Source organism: Copadichromis virginalis, linkage group LG8 (assembly GCF_057382275.1).
Source record: "Copadichromis virginalis isolate Kocher_CV1m ecotype Utaka linkage group LG8, C_Virginalis_male_GT1.1, whole genome shotgun sequence".
Classification (NCBI taxonomy): Eukaryota; Metazoa; Chordata; class Actinopteri; order Cichliformes; family Cichlidae; genus Copadichromis; species Copadichromis virginalis.
Genome location: NC_140625.1, coordinates 20,616,851 through 20,635,261, shown reverse-complemented (window position 1 = coordinate 20,635,261; position 18,411 = coordinate 20,616,851). Strand labels below are relative to the sequence as shown.

Here is an 18,411-nt window from a genome sequence, read left to right as displayed (position 1 = left end):
TTAGAATGTTTGTGTGGGCTTGGAACAAGTGAGGAAATTTCTCATAGTTGCCCCCACTGTTATTCAGCTGGCCTTTTTAGGAACTCCCTGCTAGAGACAAAGGGAAATATTGAGTTTATGCAAATTTCCCAAAATCTGCTCTTAAAATGTTGTTTGTGAGCTGGAAATATAATGAAACAGCCTGCAGAAACACCTTTCTGCAGTAATGTCCCTATTCAGCACTGTATGCTGACCTCTGCTCTCTTCTGTTGACCTATATGTAGGTGTAAGCTATCATAATGCTTAGAAAGTGAAGTTTTCTGAGAAATAAAAGAGGTTTAGACTTGGTGTCGTTCAGCTTTTTCTTCAGAGAAAACATACCTCAGGCCATACTGACTCTGTGCTGCATGCTGTTGTTGTTTTCAGGTGGTTAGCCGCGTAGCAGCGCAGCAGGGCTTTGACTTGGACCTGGGCTATCGGCTCCTGGCTGTGTGCGCTGCCAACAGGGACAAGTTCACTCCAAAATCAGCAGGTAAGACCGGAGTTTTCTCAACCGCCGTCTCAGGCCATCTGGCCATGCTGGCCCGCTCAAGTTTATTTCTGCATTCTTTGCCACTTTTCCTCCACTTATTGCTTCTAGACTAGATCCCCTCACAGATGTATGGGCACTGATCTTTTTAAATTCATTCCTTTAAGTCTTGACTATTTATGACTTTTAAGATTAAACAAGACCAACAGTTCAATATTCAATATAAAGAGCAATCCAAGAAAATCCCTTCATAGTTTTAGTCCAGGTTCAACTGAACATTACCCTTTAATATCTACTTGACCTGTTTTCTTTGAACTTGTTCACAACATTGGGAACTACAACTCAATTTGTTACCTTTTCTGGGGTTTTAGATAAAGTGCGTACAGCAGAATATTCCATTTGTCACATGCGACAAGAACTACTGTATCAGTGATGACGAGTTCCTGTTTTCATACGCCTCTATCATCCCGGTCCTGTGATGGATTATTGGAGCAGATGCAGACTGCTAAATGTTGTTATCGAGCTGGCAAAAGCATGCTGAAGCACAATGAGAATGAAGACGCATAGGCTGTCAGCAGCTCAGAGGAGATAACAGAAATATTTTTGTGCTGTTTTACAGTTTGTGATTTGTGGTTTCCACCTGTCTTGGGTTACGGGGAAAGCTGGGTCGTGCATTTGCTTCTGTGTGCTCGGCCGCTACACTGAGCCCTCTTAAGTGTGCCAGGACATGAAAGTCAGAGGCACATATTGTTTGAATTTTCACTCATGTTTGCCTTTTTTCTATTATAAGAGGCTTCAAATCATGCAATGTCACTATTATGTCGGCATGGGTGGGGAATCCTTCCCTGCCTGCAGTTAACTCACATTGCCAAATGTTCTAATTCTACTTAATGCTAAATCAAATCTCAGGGCCTACTTTATGGGCTTAGATAAAATTGCCAATTGATTCTCTGTCTGAATAATTTCCTGCAACAGTAGTTATTTGGAAAGCGGCAAGTTCTCGAGTCTAGGCAGCATCCCAAAGTACATTTCATGGACAATTATGTACCTGTAAATGCATGAATATTTCCAGAGGAGAGGCCTGCAGAGAGGTAGAGAGAGCAGTGGAAACCAATGCAGAGGCATTCTCCTGCAAAGCTCCCAGGTCCTTTAGAGAGGAGGCCTGAGTCAAGGAGGGTGTTAAAGTGGAGAGAATACCCTCTCTGGCAGCCAGGGGAGATAGCTCTTAAAAGACACTCCCACGGGGCCCCAGGGAGGACCTGCTCCCCGACATCCTGCAGCGGTGTTGCTGAGCGACAAACGAAGGGAGTAAGTCACATGACGGGGGCCAGAGTGGCAACAGCGGGGTCAGCCATACAAGACCAAAGACAGACAAGTTAGTGTAGGCAGAGGAGACTTTGGGAAGCCTTGAACAGCTGAGAACAAATCTGAAAAGATTTTATGTGTTGAGAGGATATGAGGAAGAGCTGAAATGAATATAGTCTCCTGTGTTTTTGCAGAATTGTGTCCCTGGAGGTGAATGTTCATTTTGTACTGAGGGTGTTTTATAAATTCTCTGCACTGTTTTTTTTTATATATATATACAAAACAACCTGTCTACACCAAGCCCCGAGAGCTTTCAAGGAATATCCTGTAACTGCTGGCCTGCTCAGTCTCATCATGCATTTTGTAATCTGCTCTGAAATGTCTCCGTTAAAAGTGGGCGAAAAACACGATTTTTGGCGGTTACGAGCTGGGCTGTTTGCCTCAGAAAACATCAGGTCAGCGGATGAGTGCTAATAAGTAAATCAGATTTGGCATCCCATTTTAACCAGACCTAACTTGTCTTGGCTCTGACGCACGGCGCGGTCAAGCTATTACATTTCTGTTATGTCATCTAAAATTCCTCTCCTGAACATGTTCGAAAATTGAGCGGAAGGGGAGGCTGAGCTGATTTCAGCAGTAGGAAATCAATGTTCACAGTCAGCTTACAGCTGAAATAGGTTGTAGCTTTGACAAATTGATTAATCATGAAATGCCTCCAACAATTTAAGGCATTAGTTTGTTCTTTTTTTTCCATCTTAGGAAAAAAAAAAGCTTAGGAAGGCAAAGCGCTAAAGAAATAGACCTTTATCTTCATGACACCTGAGCAAAACTTAGCTATAATATCCTATTGATTTCAAAATGTAGCTGTATAAGAAGTTTAGACAATGTTTGTTAGATATTGTAAAACTATCCAGCAGACTGGAATTGGAAAACCCATCATGCAGTGTGATTTTTGTGAGTTGATCTCTGTAATGGATGGACTCAGGGGGGTTGTCCGGTTGTAGTTCTTTTCCCTTTGTGGCCCACAGTGTTGGAACAGATCTGGGGGAGGGGCGTCTGTCTGCTAGTAGTGACCTCTTTGTCAATGGGATTAGCCTGCTCTATTAATCTGTGATTACTCGGACTGTCTTACTGCAGGGCAAAGCGATGCACGTGGAGCTCTGAGGACTTCAAAGCAAAGACATCACTTGCTCAGTCTGCAAAAACTCATCAGGGCCTCACCTCTCCCTTCTCCATCCACAGGGTACATTACAAGCCCCGTTAGGCCTGTTTCATCAGCGTCACCGGCGGTTCATTCCGGTTCGAGAGCCTCTGCAAAATGCTTAATGGCGATTTTTCCTGCAAGAGAGACAGAGTGGCACATTCCCAATCGTTTGCGCTTCAGCAAACTTTGGGAATTCCTCAGCTCTAAAGAGTGAAAGGAGGTTCCAGCTGAAGTTTTTCAGCCCCTGAAGCTTTTCATTCTCTCATGTAACAAACGCCTGGTGAACTAGCTATTCAGCAGATAATTAGTTGGGCTTGTTACACTCATTTTTACACCTTTTTGCCAGGCTGTTTTTCAAGTACGATCAGTAGACATTGCTGGTTTTAGTTATTAGTGTCAGCTTGATATAGAAAAAAATATCCAAGCAATTTTTGCTTTTGTTTCATCGTGTTTAAAATCAAAAGGTGGTTTCCCAGTTTTTTAATCGGTTCAAGCATAAACAAGCAGGAGACAGTGTAGGAGGGGTGTTGGGTTTGTTTGCTAAAGACAAGGAAATGTGGCCACGTGTAGAAAAGTCAAAGCTCTGTTTACATTTTCTATCACAATTTGTAAGTCAAGTCAGTTTTATAGGAAATAATGTAAACTTGGCTTGAAAAAGCAAAAACCTTCAAGTCAAATGAGTTCAAAAGTTTGCAAGTCTTGCCCCCCAAAGCTGTGTTGCAAGAGTTAAATGAAAAGCGGAGGATAATACTGATGCAAGGAATGTAACTTATTTCAAGTGAACTTTGTTTTTTAAATGGAAATTCCCCTGAATGGGATATTCTTTTCAAAGAACAAAGATGAAGATAGACAAAGCTAAGGTTAAAATGAACATGTCTAAGACTTTTATTCTAAGTACTGACTTGGTTGAATTCCTTTGTATTCTTGGGTGCATGTGTAAATTTCCTTTAAAACTGTCGTTTCAAGTGCTGATCATTCAGCGGCTTATGCCTTCCAGTTAAGTGGTGCTTAAGATGAGGTCAGATATGTTGTTGGTGAGCTGTGGAAAGGTCTCAGTTTCTACACATAATAGAGAAGTTGAATATACACATGCCTTTCTGCAGGGCTATAATTTCTACTCTTGGAGCTTTCCACACCAAAATATTTTTTTCTGTCTCCTTTCACTCAACGGGTTTCAACATATAGTTTAGCTGTGGCTTTTCCTAAATGGAGATTAACACAGAAGGCTAAAAACATTGTTGGTGACCTTGTATGACTCAGAGGTTAATGGGTTAAATGAATCCAACCAAGCAACCAACAATCTATCCAATTAAGATCACTGGTTGGCAGCACGGTGGCACGGTGGTTAGCACTATTGCCGCACAGCAAGAAGGTCCTGAGTTCAATTCCACCACAACAGGCCGTGGTCTTTCTGTGTGGAGTTTGCATCTTCTCCCTGTGTTTGCATGGGTTCCCTCCGGGTACTCTGGCTTCCTCCCACCGTCCAAAGACATGCAGTTTGTGGGGATAGGTTAATTGATTAATCCAAATTGCACACGAATGGTTGTCTGTCCCTGTGACAGACTGGCGACCTGTCCAGGGTGTACCCCGCCTCTTGCTCTATGACAGCTGGGATAGGCTCCAGAAAAAATAGACCCTGAAAAAGGATAAGCGAATGGATGGATGGTTAATCAAACTGAGATGTCAATTCAAGAAACAATTGGTGGCTTTATTTCAGGGTCTTGGTGGAGCTAAAAAGCTGCTTAAATGAGCTTCTGCAAAAAATAAAAAATGTTTTTCATTATTACAAATATGAATAATATCTTGATAATAAATATGATTTCAAATAATTCAATTCAACTTTATTTATCTTGCGCCAAATCACAACAAAAGTCGCCTCAGGGCGCTTCATAGGTACAGAAAAAAACTCAACAATCATATGACCCCCTATGAGCAAGCACTTTGGCGACAGTGGGAAGGAAAAACTCCCTTTTAACAGGAAGAAACCTCCGGGAGAACCAGGCTCAGGGAGGGGCGGGGCCATCTGCTGCGACCGGTTGGGGTGAGAGAAGCAAAACAGGATAAAGACATGCTGTGGAAGAGAGACCGAGGTTAATAACAGATATGATTCAATGCAGAGAGGTCTATTAACACACAGTGAGTAAAAAAGGTGACTGGAAAGGAAAAACTCAATGTATCATGGGAATCCCCGGCAGCCTACGTCTATTGCAGAATAACTAAGGGAGGATTCAGGGTCACCTGGTCCAGCCCTAACTATATGCTTTAGCAAAAATGAAAGTTTTAAATAACACTTGTATACTTTAATTTTTCTTAAAAGAAATCTGATTCTGCCGTTGAAATGACAGGAGCCTGCTAATACTTGCTGAATATTTGCTTGACGATACATGCGCTGTCAGTGGCACGAGTTTTCAAACAATAACAATTGTTAGAAGCATGTTTCATGAATGAAGTTGTGCTGCGTTCTTTTTCATTTGGAAGTCAGATCTTGGCACTGGTGGTGATTTCGTACCCAGGGTAACAGTGTGCCAGTAATAGAAGTTGGAAAATGGGCTTTGTTTTTCTCTCTATCAAGGTAGAGCCATCACTACCATTACCTGAGGGACCCGTGTGCTACAAAGCTGGACTAATGGGTTAGCAAGCTATGGCGACCTTAAAGTCAGAGTTTTCTGTGCCAGAAAAGTGGCTCTTTCTCTCTCTTTTTTTTTTTATCTGGCTAACTTATGCTGAGCGCAGCCTGTCTAGGCTGGAAGAACCACATTTTTACTAATTGTATTATTTTCAGCATGTTATAAGTGCAATGGAGTCACTAGAACTATAGATTTTCTGCAGAGGGAATACATTTTAAATGCGCAACTTGATTAACCCGTACCTTAGTGAAAGTAAAGAATGATGCTCAGCACTGGAGTTTGTATGTGTTCACTTGGTGACATAGAAAATGTATAGATGTTGTTTACACTTGGTTCTAATCTGCTGCTAAGTCTACTTCACACTGCTGAAATTACAGGCACTAGAACACATATTAAATAACTAAATTTAATCAATACGTTAAATTTCACTTTGATCTGATGACAATCTAAAGAGTTCCACATCTCCTTAAGTAGCCTATGAGACAGTAACCGTTTCTAATGTTTAAATACGTGAAGAAATCTATCCAGTCGAAAGTTTCAGAGCTCTAATGTGCAGCCTTCACAGTAGAAATGAACAGCAGCACAGAGAGTGCACTCAGCGTTAAAATAACTATATTAACTGAAATTAAAATGTTTATTTTACTGCTCTGTGCACTAAATTCCATGATTAACGACTTTCTGCTGCGTTTATCTCATATTATTTGCATCAGCATTGCGTTTTACTGTTACATTTTTTAATGATTTGGAGGACACAGCACTCATAGGCATTATTCTGTGCAGAAGAAGAGTCACATGATGCATGACATACCCCTTTTTTATGTAAGCGTGCACAGATCCTGAAGCAGGTAGCACTGATAAACACTATTGTGATACCTAGTCTTAAACCCATTATTGTTATCATTCTCAAGCAAGCTAACATAAACATAAAGAAAGCCAAATACAGATTCGGGGAACCACATTAGGGGAACTTTTGGGTAAAATAAGGGAGATGGATATGAAAACAGACTTTGGCTCCAGTTATTGTGGTATTTTAAAGATGAGTTTTAAAGGCCTGGTTACAGAATCACTAAATCCACACTGTATCCACTTTGGACAATCTGTGTGGGGGGTTTTTGTACTTTGTAATCACTTAGACGTGAAAGTCTTCCAGCCAACCGTGATTGATGTGTTAACTTGCAGCAGGGGTGCTGGGCTGTAAGTCACCCGCCGTGCACTTAGCTGATAGTAAATACCAGGAGAGCAAATACAGACAGGAGAGACTAGAGATAAGAGCTGTTGAGCTTGTCTGTCCTTCCTCCTTTGTAGTTGTTGCAGTTATTATGTCTGTGGCAGCAGGAGGTGTAGCATCTTCAGCTATGCCCCATATGGCTCAGTAATTTACTGTACAAGAAAACTGGTTGTTTGCATACTAAAATTGATTTACATTGTACCTTATGTCTCTAATTAAATGCTTATTGCAATTTTTTTTTAGCAAGAGATCAGTTTCATTAATTTGACACCCGATTTGACTCGCTTGTGGTGAGTGCAAGTACTTTTATTAGCGGATGACAATGGAAGCCCCTGCGCTGCCTCAGGTGGCTTGTGTACTCACAGTTTACATGTTTTATAAGTGTGTAATTATTTATCCAAAAGCTTACCCGGGCTCATGTGTGCTGAAAGACAAATGTGGTCTAATTGGCCCCTCCCTCGCTGATACCAACCCTCTGCGCATCAGGAAGCCACAACGCCCAGCCTCCTCCCCCCCTCCTCTTCCATGCCCCTTAATTACAATGACTAGTTTGATGGATTAAGTCGACTGTATTGCAAAGAGAAGGTTCGAGGGCTGAAACCGCAGATTCGTGTACCTGCCTGAACCGTTTCTGACGGGGCCCGCAGTGTTTCTCCACTGCAACAAATGTTGCTTTAAATGAATTGATTGAGGCTTCTTTTACTCGTTGCTCTGGACTCAGGCCAAGATACAGGCTGTCTAGCACATTAGGCACCACCCCCCTTTGCAAGTTTGAAATGTGAGCTGCCTGCATTTTTTTCCCCTCTCCTCTCCTCTCCTCTCCTCTCCTCCCCTCCCTCTCTCTCTCTCTCTCTCTCTCCCTCCCTCTCTCTCTCCCTCTCCCTTCTGGCGAAGTGGCTGTGGCTGCTTCTGTGTGATGTGTGTATTGGGAGAGCAAGCAATGGATCACTAGACAGAAAAAGAAGATACATCAATAACAGCTGCATACATCCGAGGTGAGGAGATAAGCATTTGGTTCTCTCTCTCCCTCTCTGCCTGTCCTCCCACCCTCTCTCTCAAGCTCTCTGTCCCCCCCCCCCCCCCCCCACCCACCCACCACCACCACCATCACCCCTTCCCCACCCCCTTCTCAGTCTTTTAACCCTTTCCTGCAGCAGAAGCCGGTTCCTAATTTTGGTGATTTTTTTTTTTTTTTTTTTTGTCACGATGCATACCTGCATTCTCCTCTGACCACAAACGCGTGTCCTGCTCTCCTTCTTGTTGCTGTTAGTGCTGTGTGAAGTTGCTGTTTTTCTTTTTTCTTTTTTTAACAGCTTATCCCTGTTTTTCCTCTCATTGTCTCTGGGGTATTTGTTGCTTGAGTGCAAAGAAGCCGGTGGCAAGTACAGCAGGAGCCCATTAGCAGTGACTCCATCTGTGATTGGTTTTGCCTGCGAAACACAGAGAGCAGCCATGAATAATTGATGTGTATTGTGCAGTCAGTCACTGGACACGCAGGGAGAGAAGAGAGGAAAACAGAAGCTGCTGCCCTCAGACACCGAGGGAAACAAGGGGGGAAAGAAGGAGGGAAGGGGAGGAGAGGGGTTCGGAGAGAGGAAGAATGTTATAGAGAAGAGAGAAAGGTGGGAGGGATGGAGAGAAACACAGAGCAAGAGCTTTAAAATAGCCCCTCAGTAGTGCAAAGATTAGGCTGTCTTTGTTCTGCTGTTGCAGATTTGTGCTCAGAAGTGTTTCTAGACACATGAGTTCCCTTTTTTTCTGTTCAATGAAGAGTGAGAAATAAGCAGGGACATTGCTGGAGTTAGTCTGGTAGAAATGTGGGTGGCATTTTAGACATGGAGAGGAGACTGAGGAAGAGTCTTTGCCACAGCGAAGAGGACCGGGCTGCAAAGCTGTGAGCTGTCAAAAGGAGGAGACAACAGATAAAGACTGCTGTGTTTGTAGAGGATGTACTCAGTGACAAGAGGGAAGGTGGATCTGCTGCCACTGCTGTTGCTGCTGCTGCTACTCACAGGAACTTCACATTATTTCACCCCTAGGGGGCAGATAGAAGGCTGACTCCTGCATTGGTGGGTGCAAGCAGGCACCCTGCCATGTCTTAAACTAACGGAATGGGCTTTGACAGTATGACGAGTGCCTCGCAGCGCCCCACGTGATAGAGTTGCAACAGCTGACTGCTGCATTTGACCCACTTACAGCTCACACAGAGGGGGTCAAAATGGCCTTGATTATCTCTCTCTGAGTTGCTCTGACCTACTTGAGGCAGCGTTTTTCCACGAGACTCTTGGCAGTTTATCACACCCACTCCCCTCAGTGCCACACAGTGCAACCAGCCAGGCTCACTGCTGAGGCACATGAAGGAATTCACTGGGTTCAGTTCACTGTTCTGTCACGGTCCAAGAGTTTAAACGGGAGCAACAGGTTTCAGTTTAAAAATCTGACTGCAGCGACTCAAGTGAGATACCAGTAAAAGCACTATTGTGGGTATCGCAGATTTCCCATTATCCAGTATCAGGCACTGAAGGGTTCTTGGTGTTATTATTGTAGGATCATAACTTACAATATAAAGCATGAGACAGCTGTTGTGATTTAAATTAATAAAATAATACAATCTAATATAAAATTACATATCTATTAATGTGGTGATTAAGTGGTGTCCTGTACTATATTTATTTTCTGCGTCACCTGTCAAACCCAACGCCGTGTATTTAGCACAAACTGCAAAATGAAGTTTTTGTTACGATTAAGAGTCAGGTGTAATTATTTTCTCCCACTGACGCCAATCGAACACTTCGGTCTCCAGAATTTCGGTTGTTTATTGTTGGCTTTCTCTCCACTGAGAGGGTTTTTGTTTAGCAGTGCAGCAAAGTCAGTCAGTCAGTACAGCATTTGGGCAATTATTCAAGTAATTCTTTGCTAAAAATGTGTCTTTGGGACAATTACCAACATGGTAAGACAAAAACTAGGCATCCACACTTCCAACTGTTCATAACTGTTGCTTTGTCACCTTCAATGAATCTCTTGTTCTTTGTATTGAACATGTTTGGGGGGGGGGTTCACACCAAGTTGTGAAATTGCACTTTTGGACTTTTTTCTTTGAAGTTTTTCGAGTTCCAAATCAAAATAACAGCACGCTGGAGCATGCCGATTGCTGATGCCATTTGTATACTCGTGGAAAGTGCAGGGCCCTTTGTTGCTTTACTTTAATCAAAGAAAATGCACTGTAGGTAATTATAGGCTGTAGTGTGTTTACACTTCTCGTTATATTGTGAAACCTCAAATGGGACTTTGATCGCATTTGATATTGAATCTTCCAAATAACAGATGTTAAACTGTGACTGAAGACAGAATGAGGAAAAGAGTCTCAAGTTTTGTAGTGGTTTATACAGTTTGTGATATTATAAGTGCTGCTGAAGGAAAACACTGGGCCTCTTATGAAAATAATTAGACTTTTTTTGTACTGTTTTAGAAAACCAAAGCTTATTTCATGGTGTGATCCGCACCTGAAAATATAGATAATCTTAGTTTTAAATTTGCATGTAGTTGCCAGGTGTTACTGTGGGTGGATTCTCCTCCTCATGTCAAAGCGGGACACGAGGGCCTCCGCCTACTTGCTGTTCTTTATCTGACAGAACAAACAAGACCAACTGAGAGCAGACTGCAGCAGCTAATTTTATCTTAATTTTTGATTAGTTCCCCCGAGTAATCATACATTTGGTCCTTTTTTAGGGAGTTGTGCGAAGGTGGAAAGCACTTCATCTTCATGTACTGAAGAAATTAGGGAAATGTCTTATTCAGGTGGGAATGACATGACGTAACAGTAAGAAATGTCCATAATTTTGCTTATAGTAGTATTTTCAGTCATAGCTGATTCTCAGGTAGTCCGTGGCGTACAAGATATATTTTACCATCTGGTCACTGACGTGTGTTTTTGTTTGTAAAGGGGAGCAATTCACAATCAAATGTGTGTCATATAATGAATATTTTGTGAAGTAAATTGTAAAATTTGAACCCTACAGAAACCAGCTGCTGCAGGAGATGTCAGTCTGACTCAGGTACTTGCCATATATTAAAGTGGTGCACAGAAACCCATTGGCTCAGTCCAAGCAAACATACTCATGTTGTAGCTGCTGTTGTGTTGTCTGTCTGAGTTTTACAGTATGAAGCATGTCGCACATGTATTGCCATCTTGCTTGTGTCACAGTTCATGTTTATGTTCTCGGCTTTTTGTCCAAACCATAATCAGCTGTTCCTGAAGTCATTATACCTCTCCATACCCACTTTTGTAAACAAGTTAGTAAGACTTGGGTAAGCTGCACGTACCTCAGACTTATGCAATGAAACTTTATCGATCGGAAACAAGCATACTGACGTTTTATATATAGATAATAGTAAAATGGATATGAGTAGAGGATGTGAAAATAGTAATACAAAATACACTTTGTGAAATAAATGGACTGTATAGAATAGGATAGATGAAAAAAGATGATAAAATTGTTGCAGGAATCTAGTTTAAAATTCCACACTATCAGTCAATTGTACAATACTGCTCTTGAACTACCCGTCATTTCTTTATATTTTGTTTCCAAGGAGTCAGACTTTCTTGTAAGTGATTTTAAAAGGTTTTTTAAAGTAGTTTTACAGGCTTTCTGAAGGTCTTTTGATTTTTCATTTGGACTTTTTATTGTTCTGTCATTCCTTTTCAGTCCAGTCCCTGTACCTGACTATTTTCAAAGGAATGTTTTTTCTTTGGTAAAACACACCACTGGCCTAACTGTTCAAACATGAAAAAAACACCTAACTCAACGCTTGTGTCTAAAAATAACAGTCAACTAAAAAAAAAAAACGTTTTGAACTGTATTTTAAGCACTTTCTTACTATCAGCCTGTCACAGAACACGTAATTTGTTGCCATTTCTTTAGTTGAATGTAAAGAAAACTGTTTGATAGACATAAAGAAGTATTTTGGCATCAACAAGCTGATTCCTAAAGACCTATTACCCGAAAACTTGACATGGTGTGCAGTGCGTCCTTAAAAAGTTTGAGGAAACTGGATAAATGAAGGGCAAAGGAAGAAGTGGCACGGCTACAAATCTGCAGCAGGTGAACAGTATCTGAAAGTCATGTCCTTAAGAAATAGGGAAAAATCCAGCAAAGACCAGACACAGAACCTGAGAGATGCATCTGGCACTTCAGTTGATCCATCTACAGTTCACCAAAATCTCATCAGAAATAGTCTTTGTGGAAGGGTAGCTACCAAGAGGTCATTCTTAAGGAAAGGAGGCCAAATTACATAAGAACTGGACTGAAAATCAGTGGCAACAGGTTTTATGTAATAATGAATCCAGATTTGAAATTTTTGGTTCAAATTTTCCTCGATATGTACTGAGGAGGTCTAAGGAGAGGTAAAAAGTGAGTGCCTAGAGCCATATGTAAAGCATGGTAGATGCTCTGTCATGTTTGGGGCTGCATTTCAGTCAGTGGTTTTGGAGCTCTTGTCAAAACTGATGCAGAAAAGTAGCATCAAATTTTTTTATATACTATAAAATATCATATAGAAAGTGTCCAATTGGCTTCATTTTTCAGCATCACAATGATCCCACACACACTATTAATGTATTAAACCTGCGATCATCTTCTCAGAGAATGCAACAAAAGATAGTCCACATCCATAGAAGCGCTACAGGATTATCCTTCAGAAAGCCTGGAAAACTAGAACTTGACCTTGAACTTTTTTTATTGTCATTGTACAGTTGCCTGCACAGCGAAATTAGATAACAAGACCACAAAGGTGCAAAAAAAACCTCCACTATGTAGAAGTTACAGGAAACATTGTGGGGGTGTATACAAGGGCATCATAATATAATATAATAAATAAGGGTGGAAGGGCCATGGTCATTAAAGATAGGGATGGCAATTGCACATCTGCCAAGATATTGGACGGGACACAGTCAGTAGCAATAGCAGCAACATAGCCAATCAATAGCAGCGACAGAATGACTGTATGGGAGAAGCCTGCTCACACTCTTAATTAACATTAAGAGTTCTGACAGGCCACTGTCAGAACGCCAAAAATTGTCAGAAGACTTCCCAGAGAAATTATAAGGAAGCTTGCATAAGAGGCTGTGTTAAAGAATAAAGGTGGCCATACCAAGTATTGACTTACAAGCTTGTTAGAATTGCCCTGTGTACTCTATTTCCATGTATATGTAAATGTGTCGGTAAATCACAGGACCCATTTTGCATTTTGCTAGCAAAATATAAAGAAATAAGGGGTGGCTCAGGACAGCACTGTATAATATTTTAAAAAATCATCAAAGACCAAGAAGCACTCAGTGTCAGAATAATGTCGGCTTGGATCAGGTTTGAGTTTCATTGTTTCCGTTTGGCTTGAATGTTTATCACGAGGGGGCTTTTTATTCAAATCCTGATCTGTTGCACATATGGAAGTCTCTAATGAGCCTAGAGGGGTGCCAAGACCAGACCCAGGTTCCACTAGTGTCAGCTTCTACTGTATTTATAAAGAAGCTTTGACCCCAGGCCTACTGTGTAAAGGTCACAGGTGAATCAGCCACCAGCGAATGCAGTCGCGACACTGCCGGCCATGCCCAGCACCCTGAGGTGGGCACAACACATCTGCTCCATTGCTAATTAGTATCATTGTAGACAAGGGCTTAAGGCTGGGCCTTTGTTAATAGCAGCCTGTTGCTTGGGGAAACAGTCTGGCCCCTGTAAGCTGCTTCTCTGCAGGTCTGCTCAACTGATAATCTGGTTGGAGAACTCTACAGTTAGATCAACACTCTGTTGGTATATTGGCCATTTTTAGTCAGTGAAATGCGTTTCATCGAATAAAGAGGATTTCCATCATTTGCTGGGTCTTACTTGTTTTCAAATTGTAATTACTTTAACTAGAAGTAATATAAACATATTTGCTGTTTTACTTTTCTTTCTTCTGCATATTTCCTTTGATTTCCACCAATTTCGGTATAGTTAGCATGTCTTGAGACTTCAGTTTAGTTAACTTATTCACACAGCACAATACAATAGAATAAAATTACAGCATTATAACTGTGTGATAATCCAGTCCTGATTATTCGTTTCTGGCTAAGGAGCCATGCAATGCAAGTGTGACTTTAACAAAATGTTGATTTTTATAGCACAAGATTAATTTTAAAAAAATGTCCACGTTTTTAGTTGTGACAGATCTTAAGAACAGTTTTTCAAAAAAGCTATGAAACTTGACCTCAGGCACTTTTGTTGCCAGACCTTAACTCCCACATTAAGACATAAAGATGTAGGTTTGGAAGGAGTTTTGCTGCCAATCAGCTTAATGTATATTTTAACAGACTAAACACTGACGCTGGGGAGATGTTTGGCTTTAATGCATAGAGTACTAATCCTCAGCAGGGGGTGCAATGCTAGATTTCCACCTTCATGCTTAAAAGAGACACTGAATGGCGTGCCCTGTTTTAAATGGAAGAGATTTGTTGCATGTGCCAAAGGAGATTATCTTTTAAAACACTGCCCTGCTTAGGCAAGGGTTGGTTTCTGTGTTACCATGACCAAGAAATGACAGTCCCACTGATGAGATCTGCATTAATCATCTGGAGATTGTGGCATATATTGTATCTTGTTCCAGTTGGCATCCGGTTAGTCCTAAATCATAATCCTATCTGAAAATCCTTATCTGAAATCTGAGAGCACTGCTATTATTTTGAAGATACATGTTTTAAATTTCCTGCATTTTCTATATAGATAGATACATTTGCATGTCAAAGAGGTTAGCTGGATATTTTATTATAAACTTTATTTTTTTAAATGTACTACAGCACCATTGGTGCGACATTAAGGAACACAGGATGTTAAAACAGCAACCTCCTTGTCTTCCTGCCTCCACATGGCCACATAATGCTTGTGGCCTCAGTAAAACCTTTTTGGCGGGAGTCCAAGCGTCCCCCCCTCTTCACTTCGCCGGATGGACATGGCACGACATTGTGGCCATGTGGCCAGCAGGAGGCTGTATTTAAGCCAGGGCAGCTCTGAAATGGGCCATAAAACCTAGCCAGCAAGTCTGGCTCCCCGTGAGGCAACGGGCCTAAGTACTCATTGACAAGACTCCAATATTACCGAGAGGGAGAGTGGCAGAGGGAATAATGTAAAAAAAAAAAGATGAGGTACAGACAGGAGGCAGTTGTCTGGCCTACACAGACATGCTGTTTTATAGCTGTTAGCACTAATACTTTCAATCCACATCAAAGCTGATCTTGCATTGCTAACACTAACTTTCATCTTTCAATGAAAGATGCATAGCAGTCATGTGAAATCGCCCCTTAACTTTGATGCCGTGTAGCAGCCATGATACCAACATGTGCCTACTTTATACATCATCCCCACCTCATCGGGTTTATGAAAACCCTCAAATATGTTGCATAGCCACCCAAATTTAAAATCTCAAACTAATTTGACAGCCCCCATTTCGAGTTTGCCTCTAATGTCAACAGTTTAAGGGAGTGAAATGTGCACCATGTGTTTAAGGTGTTTCACCTGTGAGCTTCTACCTAATTATCCAGACATGGATGAACAAGTAGCAATCTTCTGGCCTGTCGTGGGGTGACAGGTCCGTAACCTGTTATACACTCGCCTTGCTGGTGAAAAAGCCTGCATGACGAACATGTCGCTTCCATTTCATTATCAAATTGGCATCAATGAATAATTCGTGGCATCTGTGTGAAGACAAAGAGAGACCTGATGCCTGCCAGGTTGGCATCCGTGGCTCTTTGGTTACTGTGTGCATGTCAGGCAGAGCGGGAGATGATTTACGATGCAGCTTGCAGTTTACGCAGGAGAGCTCAGCGGTGACTGGGCCTTCATAAGCGACGCCATAGCAACTACTTATTCATGTAGTTTTCCATACATATGTTGAAGAAAATCCCAGAGTTTTATAGTTCTGGGAAACCTACATGAGGCACATAAGTGAGGGATTCTTTGGCTAAAACTAAACGTGGTTGTTTTGCATGGCTTCTTAGGTGCTTTCAGTAACCAGGGATACCGGGGCTCCCTAGACTCTGTCTTCTTTTAATTGACTTTGGCCTGCAGGAGGCTTGTGTCCATTCAATCCTTTCTGGGCAGAGGAGGGAGGGTGGGCGGACTCGAATGTGAATAGAGCGCTCTCAGAAACCAAAGAGTGCAGCCCACTAGAGCTGCTCTTGTTAGTTTGCTCATGGTCTTTGTTCTCCTTTCAGCCCTTCTGGCTAAACGTCTTCAAACAAGCCATTTAGGGGTCGTGATTCTCTACGACAGGTTTACTGCGAAAATTGGACTTCACTCCTATGGCTAATAAGGGAATAAGCGAGGAAGTACTGTCGATAATGTGACTCTGACGTGATGACAGGATATGTGCTGTGCGTTTGTGGGGAAGTTAGTGACCAAACCATGTGGGACAATGCCAGGTGGGACTCCAGGGTTGACAAGGGAGCAGGTGTCTATTACATACAGAGCAGAGGGAGGGGGAGGCAGAGAACGGGTGCGGATGAGGATCATAGAAACTCTTGGCATCTGCGTTACCTGCTGCCTCCCTTGCAGTGCCCTGCCAATAATGGAAGGAAAAGGAGGGAGGTAGAAAATGAAAAGGAGTAGAGGAAACTATTCTTGAGGCAGCAGCAAGTGTAGGGGTGACCTTTGTAATAGCAGCTATTCATGTGTTTAAGGTTATATTCTCCCTTGTAGCACATGGTCCTTAATCATTATGGTGCTCAATTTTTTTATTTTTTAACAATTTCTTAAAAGCACTAATATACACTGTGTAATGACATACAGTGTTAATGTCTGTAGCATACATGAAGTCTGCATGGAAGTTTTTGCCATCCAGTAGCAACTGCAAAAAAAGATGTATTTTGTTCTTATTAATTTAATATTATTATTCATCACGGTATTTGTTTTTGCATACTTTGACTTACTTTGTAATATGAGTGACAGTTGGTAAGTTGGTACTGTCTGGCGGGCAGAAGCTTTGCGTTGGGGATGATTTTACTGGATGAATGATATTGACACAGGAACATCTGCCGAGTTTATTTCCAGATTTTGTAAATTGATTGGTCTGTGTTGTATTTATAGATGAGTCCATGGTATGTTGGGCATGGGCATCACCACTGTGGTGGCTACAGTGGGGCAGCTGTGCAAGTGGAAAGATGACGTTTCAATGTCTGAATCCTCCAGTCTGCATGTCAGTGTGTCCTTGAGTAAGCTGCTGGACTCCAAATTGCTTCTGATGCATAGAATAATGTGCTGTATACACGTGTGTGAATGGGAAAATGCCTTGTGGTGTAAAAGGACTGCACGTGCACATGTACTGTGTAAAATCAATACGGTTTACTAAACTGAGATTAGAAGGTAATGCTGGCTAGCTTGGTTAGCAGCAAGCTAACTCACTAAATAACCGACCTTTATTGGTTTAACTGTGTTAGAATATTTTGTTTAATTACCTTGTTAGTGCAGAAAGAAAGTAGACCTTAAAAATAAGCTAATGTCCCAAAAAGCAAATAACTTTACACACAACCTTACAATTGAAATTTTAATTGAGATCTCTCTAGCACTGATAGTCACATGTTAAGGTACTACAGTGCAGCCACTTGGCCTACATAACAGTATATGGTAGTCACTGTCATTTTTTTAACACATGCCTATATAGCTGCCTTGTTGCCTACAGCAAACTGATACATGAAACTCTTAGAAATGAGCAAAATTTTAAGAATCTTTTAACAGCACAAAATAAATTCTATCAACCTCCATACAGATATCTCGAAAGATGAACATCTAACTTTGCAGTCAAATGACAAAAATATTAATGTTGCAATCTGGGTTAACTGACCTTTTATTAAAAGCTCTTTGTTTTCGGGAGAGCACGGCAGAGCCCAAATCAGAGTGTTTAATCAGCACAGTTTATCTCTCTGCCTCGTGTCTGCATGGGCCATGGATGGAAGGTTGGGGGAGCATTAGGCTATCATTGGATAGAGCATTGAATAACTGTCAGGGATGCAGTCCATGTCATTTGTCATGTCTCCCTGGGGCTTTATGACAGCAAGTGAAGCTGGAAGCTGCAGACCCAATCACTGAACCACCCATCTAGTCCCAGCAGATGCGTTTACCACCCTTCGCCATGGTTGACCATCAGGCTGGGCAGCTGAGCACCAGAATATCAATACGGCTCAGACTCAGCTGGGCCCCTGGGACCATCTACGAGGCAAACAGGATAGCCTTGTCTCCTTATGGAAGGCAGAGACTCATTGCCGCCAGGGAGACCAATGTAAACATGGCAGAAGGATGCTCTCTAGCACAAAATGCCAGTTTGATTCACTCCAGAATGGTCTTTGAGATTTGGAAGTGCAACACCTGAGACAATTATCTCCAGATTTGGCTCTTCTCAGAGAGACAGATGAGTCTATTGAAGGGCCGTCTGTGGGAGGAGTGGAGAGGAGAAACAGTAATCCTTTTGTGTTCCTCATCTGCACTGTCCTGAGCCGTGTTTGGGTGTAGGACGAGTA

General features: G+C 41.8%; 1 protein-coding gene across 2 annotated transcripts in view; it reads left to right on the top strand.

The window, feature by feature from the left end:
• The window catches only part of LOC146703291 (zinc finger MIZ domain-containing protein 1-like), a 110,570-nt gene that overhangs the window by 80,016 nt on the left and 12,143 nt on the right, over positions 1 to 18,411 (top strand). The window contains exon 5 of one of the 2 annotated variants that reach the window (XM_085466456.1): positions 406 to 511. In XM_085466456.1, coding sequence (XP_085322582.1) covers positions 406 to 511 — 106 coding nt within the window. Of the gene's footprint in view, positions 1 to 405; positions 512 to 7,759; positions 7,868 to 18,411 lie in introns of those variants that run through there. The other variant, XM_085466457.1, reaches the window with a different exon arrangement.